Here is a 10,982-nt window from a genome sequence, read left to right as displayed (position 1 = left end):
GTCGAGTGTGGCTGTCACTTTTTTTATTTCATACGAGGAACGACCGCTTGTTCATTTCTTTTCTTCACCAGACGCTACAGCAACGATTACTAATAGCTGTTAGCAAAGATTAATAGCAAAGATTGCTAATAGCGATTACTAATAGCCGGCAGCAGACAGCTATGCCGGCAGCAGACGATGCCGGCAGCAGACAAATATACCACTGTGTGCTCCCATCCGTATCATTTTGAAAAACCCCGAGCCCCTTAATTTAGCTGAAAGTTCTGGCTTTCGAGGCTGAGTGCTATCGATCAGCTAATACCACTTTTTTCAGTGAGCAGCTGTCGTGCAACTGTTCGCAAAGTTTTATTTAGATCTCGTGTAAGCAACAATGCGAATGATCTGTGTATCGAACAGCGGCCTCGTGGTGGCTTGATAAAAAGGTCGGCGTAGTAAAAAAAAACAAATGCACATTACGTATTTTGATGGCTGGTTAAGACAACACGAGCGAGTATTGCTGAACGTTTTGAGTAAATGACGATAGCTTTGAAGTCGGTGATTCATTGATTTACAAGGTTTCCAATTATGAACAGGTAAGTTTGTCCACAAAGAATAAGTTCGTAAAATCTGTATTTTGTGCTCTATTTAGGGCAGTCGTGGCACGTACTTCAGTGAGCTGTATCGTTTTTCAAGCCACGAAATAAACTACGTTAATCCCGATATATATGACATGTGTACTTATTCAGAAACCTTATAATCAATAAATGTATTCACTACTATATACTGTCGTATGTAGCGAGGTGTCGATCTTTTCATGCTTTCTATTGCATATCCCGCTGTGTAGTTCTTTTTCTTCATGAGACTTCGTGGACATCCGTGCTTCGTTGACGTTCTCTAACTTTTTTTCCTTTTTTTGCACGGTTGCGAGCTCGTGATGCAAGTGGGCTCCAGTTGCAAGGGACACACAGTTATGAGCTCATAAATTTGTTGCCGATGCTTACATTCACCATGGAGGTACAACTCCGATATTGGACCAGCGGCAGGGTGGTAAACCATACATGGCAATATCGTTAACAACGTTAATTTAAAAATTTCTCTAACAATAATAACAGACTCGGTGAGCCTTGTAAATTTGGACAATTCATTCAAGCCCGTCAGTATATAGTAACGAAACGGGTTGATTGATATCGGCTTACGTTTTTTAACAAGGTAACACTGCTTTCCCCGCTTACATTCGCCCCGTGAAAAATCCTGGTCGACCGACATGGGATACCATGCCGCGAGCAGGCGAGTCCAAGTTCTGCGTTAACTCGGCGGCGCTCTTCTAGCTGACCGCACCGCTTTCTCTGATTGATCTCTCACCGTTAACTACACTCGTACGGATTTCGTTAATTCATTGATCGTGGACGTTAGTCGTCAGAATGAAGATGTATCGCCAAGCGCCGATTCCTACACTCCAAGCAGTAAATGAGGAATAGGAGGGTCGAGGTTGCTCCTCTAGAGGAGCAACTAACTTACCACACCCATTGCACCATTTTGGGAGTAACTGCGAAGAAGTAACCACACTCTCTTGGTTACTCCTCAAAGGAGCAACACTTAGCAAAAGAAAAATCAGATTTTGGTTGGCTTAACCAGTCTTTCGAAGTGCATGCTGGCCATTTGATTTGACGTACAATTAACGTGCAATCACCACATTCAGAAATAACTTTGGAAACTTTGCAGCAAACACACGGGATTCCAACTCACGACCACTAGGTCAGCGTGCGCGTACACTAACCACTACACCATAACACACTAAGGCACCGTCTGAAGGGAAACAGGCTTGTGCAGGCACTGATGGATCACTTGCACACAGGGCGAACATTTCTGCAGTTACTCCAAAAAACAGGCGCTTTACTCTACAAAGAGGAAAGTGCACCTTCATGCCTTTTAGTGTGCAATCTAATGCGCGCATTCCGTCTTTAGGAGGAGCAAAAAGCCCTTTTCGGGGGTGACTGCGCAGTTCCTTCACAAAACTTTTTACGAGTTTATTCCGGAGAAATCATCCATGCTGTTTGATCCCTCTCCAATTACTGTTATAAAGTGCCAGACATTGTTATATGCGAGCATTTACCCCTAAAAAGTGTTGTCGGCACTGTGACTACGCGGTTGTTACCTTGAACCTTCTTGAAAACAGAAGCAGCCTTAGTGGTCACGTAATTTAGTAATGAAACCGAGTACTTGAATTTTTCTGTGATTACGGATAATGGGCTTAGAAAAAGCGGAAATTTACGGGCAGAATTTTTTCTTTGTTATAGACACAACATTAGTCAGAACTAACAGACCATGGTGGCAAGGAAAATATCATCATCAGCTTGACTATTCCCCTTGAAGGACAAAAACCTCTCCCATGTTGCGCCAGTCAACTCCATACTTTGCTTACTGCTGGCACTTCATACCCGCAAACTTCCCAATCTATCTGCCCACTTGACTTTCTTTCCTTCCCTCACCCCCTTGCCTTCTCTTGGAATCCAGTTTGTGATCCTTAATGACAGAGGTAATCTTGCCTTCGCGCTACGTGTCCCTGCTCATGACCATTTCTTCTTGATTTCGACTATGATGTCTTTAATACCCGCTTGTTCCCCGATACGCTGCTCTTCTTGTCTCTTGAGGTTCCACCTATCATTTTCCTTTGCATCGCTCGCTGCGTCGTCCTCAATTTAAGCTGAACCCTCTTTGTAAGCCTCGAGGAAAGTATAGGGGATGTTATTTGTTGCAATTGTAATGTAAATGTGGAGAAAGAAAAGTGGACGAAAGATAAGTTGCTTCTGGCAGAAACCGAACCTAAGACTTTCGAATAACGCGCCCCGATTCTCTGTACCAACTGATCTATGGCGGCGGTCATCCCCTCGTCCACTTTGCGGGGTATATGCGTGTTTATGTTTATGGGGCATATAGAGTAGAAGTAAGCATTCCTCCCTTTGCAACCTGCAAGTATGGATACTGATGGCAGTGAAAACCACCGAGGTGCCGCATCGCGGTAACGGTGTCGGCTGCTGATCCGAAACATGTGGCTTCGACGTGGCCGGCGGCGGCGGTTGAAGTTCGATGGGAAATAAAAGTAGATGCTCGTGAACGTGCGATGTCACGTGAGTGCACGCTAAAGAACTCCAGCCTGCCTCATGCTTCCGCGATGGTTTCGGGCTCCTAAAAACCCCGGCGATTAATATGTTAAGGCGAGACTTAGATTCCTCATAAAGCGCGAAAAGTGACGTCGGTGGCATCGTCAACACGAGTGATAGAAAAAAATTATGCGATGGCGGCACCCGGTGACGTCAACACGACGTCATCATCATCTATAACTTCGTCACTGAAGGGCAAAGCCTCTACCATGTGAACATGGCAGCACGACGTCAAAAATCGCCAAAATATGGGACGCTGTCATGACGTCACGATGACGTAATGACTGATTGATTGATATGTGGGGTTTAACGTCCCAAAACCACCACATGATTATGATAGACGCCGTAGTGGAGGGCTTCGGAAATTTCGACCACTTGGGGTTCTTTAACGTGCACCCAAATCTGAGCACATTGGCTTACAACATTTCTGCCTGTATCGGAAATGCCGCCGCTGCAGCCGGGATTCGATCTCGTGACCTGCGGGTCAGCAGCCGAGTACCTTAGCCACTAGACCACCGCGGCGGGGCGACGTAATGACATGAAGCCAAATGATGACGTCATAACTCAAAATTGTCGCTTGGTCAAAGGCGTGCCGATCTCGGAGGCTGTACCACCCCACGTAGGGTGTGGCTTTCGGGGGACAAACATAATCGAATGAGTAGAAAAAGAGGGTGCCTTTTGTTTTCGCATCCTCTTAGACGAATGTACAAGAAACTCAGTAAATTTCTGTGTTAGAAACAGGTAGTAAGATTGAAATGTCGCGAGAATGTGAAGTTTATTGTGTATCTTCACACAATAATGGTTACGCAGCAGCTGCCACAGCAGCCCAGCGCCAGTTCTCACGCGTAGCTGCGTCCAAATGTCGATGTGAGGTGTTGTTGGTTGGTGCATTCTCTGTCTGTGGTCAATAAATAACTGCCGTAAACAGCCCTCTTCACGTTTCTTTCTGAAGAAAAGAAAGAAGGAATAGATATAAGAAACAATTCCCAGGTAAATAATGCTGAAACAATGTTTCTCTCAGCCAGATGCTTGCAAGATGGACAGATAAATCAGCGACCCCTTATACTGTATGCAGTGTAAGTGCATAAATGGGTGATCGTTATGAACACCCGTTACAGTATGGATGATAGAGCAATATATAATAAAGTAAAGTAGCCATATACTATACACCGCAGTCATGGTTCTCACTTTCATGTATACGGTTACCACCTGCTCTTAAAATTCATGATTCGTGTAGTGAAAACATCCAATCGGAAATATATTGGCTGCCCCACTAACGCCTTGACATTCTGTGTGTTAGGCTGCAAGCTCCCATTGTGTTGGACGCTTGCAACATAAATCACATGCTCATGCGTTAGGGAACCTAACCCAATATCTCCTAGGACACACAGGAAATGTGACTAAAGGTACTCGTACTTGTATATTATAGTAAGAAAGAGCCATGTACAGCAACATCAGCAAAGCAAGAACATGATCAATTCAAAAATTTTCGACCAAACGCGTCATTGTTATTTATATAGTGTTTGTTTTAGACTATTGCTTCGTGCCTGCCAACCACCGCAGCAATGTTTGATGGGCACTAAAGCAAAATAGTTAATGAGTTAAGCCTCCCGAACTCTATGCTGAAAACTCTATTGTCTATAATTTCACAACTATAGATTTATTAATAAATAATAAAATTTCTGTCAACAGTCGTATTTTTAAATTTCCCGCAGACAGATCTGATGGTTTTGTGCTGAACTTGAGCGTTTTTTTTTTCGTATTTCGGCCCCATTGGCTCAACAAGATGTGCTGAAACTCGATATTTTAAGTATTTGGCTCCATCAGAAGACAATGTATTTAGTATTCCTTTTTGGCTGTTTAAGAACTACAAAGACCCTAGCAGATGTCATCGAAATGTATGACGTCGTGACAACAAGCCCAGAAACTTGAATACAAGGTGGCGTCACCACTTGCATTTTTTTTCTTTTGCGCGCGCTTTCCCACTTACCAAGAATCTTCTCGCGGTGCCTTCGGTATCATGAAGGTGTAATTTACTCATGCGCGAAACTGTGCCCTTTAAAATTAGTGACGTGACAGGCATTCATAACTAAGGACTCAACCTACGGCAGAGGCGGATCGCATTTCTAGTAGGCCCGCAGTCCGGCTCCGTAGCCGGCTGTCCTGGCCACCGGGTACGCTGCCGCAGCGCCGTCTCCGGAGAAAACGCCTGCAGTCCCTGCACCCCCGTAGCCTTGCAGGGCGCCTAGCGTCGTCTGGCCGACCTCCTGGTAGGTGACAGCACCGCCAGCAGGCGCGCCAGCCGCCTGCACTTGACTCAGCGAGCTGAGAGAAGGCAGCTGTTTGGACTCGCGGTACAGCGCGCTTGGGGAACCGGGCGCCGCCTGCAGCTGCGTCGCCTGGAACTGGTTCGTGGACGTCAGTCCGGACGTGGCAGCGCCGGCGTTCCCGCCTCCTAGTTGGTACGTCGTTGGTTGGTACCGGGTCACGTGGGAGCTGCCGCCGTTGGCGTACTGCTGAGTCACGGTGGTGCGGACGAAGTTGGGTGCGCCGGCGGGCATTAGTCCCGCCACGCCCTCCTGGTGCACTAAGGGGCTCACGATCAGCTGAGGCGGCGGCTGGGCGCCTGCGCGAACAAAGGAACGATCAGCGTAGCCATTGGGGCTTATTGGTAAATCTTCGTTTTGGAACAGCACGAGGACACAAAGACTCAGAGAGAAGAGAGAGATAAGTGTCTTTATGTACGTACCACGCCTTAATGGAAAGAGGCTGCTAAAGGGCAAGGTCTTTTGGTAGGTCTCCTCTATAACACGAGTGCCCACCTCAGAATAACCACCTGAAGTGCGGAGTTGTAGCTCCCACAGCTCTTGACTCGAAAGATGGGAGTTATGTATTATTACTCACCGCGATCAGCCCACACACACAAAAGAACGAAAACACGAGGAAGTGCACGGCACAAGCGCTGTCTAACAAATGAAAGTTTAATGGAAGAAACGTGTCGTATATATGCAAACATGAAGGCATAAAATAACCTTGACCCCCTCCCCCCCCCCCCGCCCATCCAAGCACGTGATCAAGTATGCTGTAGAGATATGAAATCTCAGCACCTGTGAAAGCGATTAAAGGCCAGCTCACGCACCTGTTTCCTGCTCTTATGATTTTATTCGCTTCAGCCTTTTCACACGTTCGTTGATCACTTCACACGTGCCTCATCAACACAGCGGTTTTGTTAAACTCAGCTGCGCATAGTAATAAGGGCTGCAGCGCGAGCACGAATGTGCTAGAAGAAACAGACAAAGTCGAGGTACGGAAGGCAAAAGAGGACAACACGAGCGCTGCAGCCCTTATTACTATGCAACACGAGCGCTGCAGCCCTTATTACTATGAATTCAAACCAACTAGCCCAAATCGCCATTCTTCTTCAGCTGCGCAGCCGCACTGCTGACGATGCAGGGCAAGCTGCATAGATTGTGTACCTTTCAGAGAGCTAGCATGCTCCCTAAGACGAATGTTGAGCCAAGATCCCGTCTGCCCAATGTTAAACTAAATTTTGTTACTTGCCTGCTAGGTGAGGTGAGCTTAGGAACCCTGGTATATAGGTATAAGGGTGGATCCACCAGGGAAATCGTTGAAGCATATACTATATTGACAAGAGGGGAATGTGCGCGTGTGTTCACCAGACGTCGATTAACCTCTTAAAAAGGGAGTTTAGGTTTTTAAATGGCACTTGGCCCATGATGTGAGATGCTTGTCTGGCATACTTCGTATGAAGTTGTTCCTTTTATATGCGTACCTCGTGTCACTTTGTTTCTTGCTTTCTGTATAGACTATGTATTGAACAGTGGCGTTAATCCCGGAAAATCACCAAGGGGGACACACATCTGCACGAGGTGGCCATTTTGTTTCTTGGAAATATAGCTTGCATTTATTTTAAAAATAAAAAAAAATTACGTTTTGAAATCAAAATTGAAAAAACAAACAAGTTGCCAGCTCGCGTAATTGCATTGTTCTGTTGAGACCTCTCTGAAGCCGTTCGTGTGGCAGTTGCGACCGCAGTAGTTCCACACAGATGAGGAATATGAGACGCAGGTACACACTACGAAATTAAGTATTATTAAATGTATTATCAAAAGCTCTATTAGTATTAAAAGAAGTTAAAAACACCATGCATAACTTTCAAGCAATTTAAATGTATGTCTCATAGATATATTTCAATAAGGAACACTTACAAAAGGCGCCCCCCCCCCCCCCCCACCCAGCTTGATTACAAGGGGGTTCAAGACGTCCCTCCCCTCCCCGTGATTTACACCAGTTGTGTTGAATAAAAAACAGTTGGTAGGTGACGGGTGAGACAGAGACAAATCTTAAGGGCAGACAATTTAGGTTCTGGCATTTATTCGAATGTTCAGGCTCATTAATCGTTTATTCCTTCGACCTTGACTTTTATGAACTTCTTTTTGTTTTATTCATCATGCTCATTGGTTCACTGGGTCTATTTTTGAGGTTCATATAGGGCACCAGAAGCCGGTGCGAGTCGTCCTCAGAAGTAATAAGGGTGACGTACCGTATCCAGCTCCCAGGAAGGCTGGTGAAAAAGCAGGTGCCGCGGCAAATTGCTGCTGCTGGTGGGCGTGCCCGAACAGTGCCGGAGCCGGAGCTAGCGTCAGCTGCGGGGCCCCGGCGCCCGCACTAAGCGCGGCCTCAGCAGCGCCGGCAGCGTACGGGTAGGCGGCGCCGGCAAAGCCTGCAGCGGGCGAAAGTGCCAGCGCAGGGGCAAAGTGGCCGCCACGCACGGCACCTAACTGGCCGTGCACGCCGCTTAGTGCGCAGCAAGCAGCGAGGAGGACCAACTGCAGAAAAGAGAAACCGGGGTCTCAGCGTTTTAGTCCCAATGTCGTGGGGGTGAAGACAAGAGAGGGAGAATGACGAGTGAGTGAGTGTGAAGCTTCAGTCGTTAGCTTGTCTACAAGTCTAATGACTGATTGATATGTGGGGTTTAGCGTCCCAAAACCACGATATGTTTATGAGAGACGCCGTAGCGGAGGGCTCCGGAAATTTCGACTACCCGGGGTTCTTTAACGTGCATCCGAGTCTGAGCACACGGGCCTACAACACTTCCGCCTCCATCGGAAATGCAGCCGCCGCAGCCGGGATTCGATCCCGCGACCTGCGGGTCAGCAGCCGTGTACCTTAGCCACTAGACCACCGCGGCGGGGCTACAAGCCTAAAGATGCTGCATCTGATTCTAATAATAAAAATAAACAAAAAACAAAGGGATTAGTGTAGCATGAAGCTACGTAGTTCATTACTTGGTTCCGGAGAGAGAGGGAAGGAAGCAACAGTATAAAAAAAAAAAAGTCTGGCGAGTTATTCGGGAATCTGGGTGAATATGCCCGCCTAAATGTTGGCCATGAGCCCTTGAGCTCTGGATAATTTTTTTAACGAGAAACATTTTTTTTCTTCCAATGTCCAAAGGATTATTCGTTTGTGGCTACATGCTTAATAGTATAACAGTAGTTCATAACTGTGCATATGAGCGTTGTTCAGTAAGTAGGCAGTTAAATGAACTATAGTTCAAGCTAGGGCAGATATTTGTCGACAACCCCCAAAGGTCTTTCTTTACAGTCATCTGACATTGTGCAATCACAAACGTAACTAAGAGATTGGTACCCCGAATGTTTGCTTTCGTGTTGTACTTGCAGTCTCATGAGGAGAATTTCAAATGAGTGCTACTGAGCTAACGGTGAGGCTGGTTCATGAAAGATCGAATGCATCAATGTTTATGCGACATTAAGATTGCTTGTTTTCTTCTGAGTAAGTGGAGGTCGCCAAATTACGTCACCAAAGCCCACTCAGTATGCGACTACAAAGATTGGAACGCCACCCTTGTGCTGGCTGCTCCGACAGATGATAAATGGTGTCAATATTACGATTAATCTACGCATGGTTGGCAGAGTAAAATATTTTGGTATATTAGTGCAGGTGCTCAACCATCACGTGAACAGAGAGGATGACGAAAACGTAAACCACGATGGCAAAAAAAAAAAACCCTACGAACGACACTATACTCTAGAATACTCGGCGGCTATCAAGCCAAACGAGGCAGTGATGGCGGAAGTTCTCATTTAGCTGCAACAGCGGGACGTCTTGCGGAAAAGAAATCTGGCCAAGGAAATTCAGTCCCCGAGTGGGCTATCGAATACGTGTGTCACAAGTTCCTCTTCCCTTTCCGCTGACATTCCTGCGTGCGCATAACATGGGTTTCCTGAAAGCCGTGTGAATCATCGCTGCCGTGTCAGAGGCGTTCAGGTAGAACGGCCACCGCATCCTCTAGCTCGTCCGGGTATACACCAATTCATTTTGAAGCAGTTCGTAATAAAAAGAGAGGAGATAGGAAAGCCGCACACGAAACAAGTTAATGCGATCACCAGAAATACCTCAACACACGCAATCTTGCACAATTAGAGGGCCCGAATCTTCAATTCGCGACGTCTGCTACGCGTTAACGCGCGCAGTTGCACTTACGGTGATGCCCCGCCGTGGTGGTCTAGTGCCTAAGGTACTCGGCTGCTGACCCGCAGGTCGCGAGTTCGAATCCCGGCTGCGGCGGCTGCATTTCTGATGGAGGCGGAAATGTTGTAGGCCCGTGTGCTCAGATTTGGGTGCACGTTAAAGAACCCCAGGTGGTCGAAATTTCTGGAGCCCTCCACTACGGCGTCTCTCATAATCATATGGTGGTTTTGAGACGTTAAACCCCACATATTAATCAATCAATCAATCAATCAATCAAACTTACGGCGTTCATGGCGATTTCGCGCGTGCGTGTCGTTGTTTTCCCCAGGCAGCCGGCCACCAGCGGTGCGTGGCAGTGGTCCTCCTTAGCGAGAGCTCAAATGGGGCCTGTCCTGGGTGCCATGGCGCATCTTATAGGCACCGGAAGCTGGCCACGAGTGATCCCGGGGGACGATACCGATTCCTTCTGTCCACGAGACTCACGTAAGAGGGAAGCGACTCGCTTTTATCCGGCGTGTTCGATATTCGGCCGAACCGCGTCTCTATTTCCGGTGCCGTGGTCCAGATCAAAGACACCTCCTCGCTCTGTGTGATGGCACGCATAGACGTGAGATAAGACTTCGCGGCGACTCGCTGCTGCTTCGATTCAATCGAGCATCGGTCACCGAACGGGGCTCTGGAAGCTTCCGGAGTCGTTGCGCAAGCCGGAGACGCGTAGGTGTCAATGTCGAGGCAGAAGAGGTGAAATGTTCTTGAGCGTGGGTGTCGCTGGGGCCGACGCTCCGCTACTGGTGCTTTATTCTTGAAGGATGTAACTTATGCATTTATTCAATTTAAATACACAGAAAACACCGAAACACAGAGGGAAAAGAGGGACGGAAGAGGCTGACAACCGCCACCTACAGGGGCACAACGCCTGCCTGCTCCCTCGGGAAGGGGAGACAGAGGAAAGGAAGATGTGAGGAAAGAGAAAGAAACTTGATGATAAAGGAGGAACGAAATAGCGCAGACGTAAACACAAATAAGCGCTCGCATAAAAAATGTCTACAAACGCGGGGCCAAACTGATGTTTTAAAAGAAAGTTAGTGGGCCGCTATATATATGGTCCCACCTCGCTGCCCAATCTCTTAAGAACAAAGAATAATCGAGGATATACACTTCAGTCAAATAAGTACATAATTCTTGACAAGCAGTGTTCGCTGCTTAACAAATCTGGGACACTCTAAAATTGGGTGTTTTCGTTTCTCACAGGAGCCGCACGACGTACATAAGAGACTTTCCACAAGAACTTGACGATGCAATCATTCTAGCACCAACACAGAGCCAACT

General features: G+C 47.1%; 1 protein-coding gene across 1 annotated transcript; it reads right to left on the bottom strand.

The window, feature by feature from the left end:
- Positions 1 to 5,246: 5,246 nt before the first annotated feature.
- On the bottom strand, positions 5,247 to 10,130 carry LOC119173972 (uncharacterized). Its single transcript, XM_037424752.2, has 3 exons — positions 9,937 to 10,130; positions 7,705 to 7,990; positions 5,247 to 5,766 (listed from the first exon to the last, which is right to left on the bottom strand). Exons 1-3 carry the CDS (start codon positions 9,943 to 9,945, stop codon positions 5,267 to 5,269), a joined length of 795 nt encoding a protein of 264 aa, XP_037280649.2. The 5' UTR covers positions 9,946 to 10,130; the 3' UTR covers positions 5,247 to 5,266.
- Between the last annotated feature and the right edge of the window lie 852 nt (positions 10,131 to 10,982).

This window comes from Rhipicephalus microplus, chromosome 5 (assembly GCF_043290135.1).
Source record: "Rhipicephalus microplus isolate Deutch F79 chromosome 5, USDA_Rmic, whole genome shotgun sequence".
In the NCBI taxonomy this organism is placed as follows: Eukaryota; Metazoa; Arthropoda; class Arachnida; order Ixodida; family Ixodidae; genus Rhipicephalus; species Rhipicephalus microplus.
The sequence above is the reverse complement of the archived record's forward strand: the minus strand, read 5'-3'. Positions and strand labels throughout refer to the sequence as shown.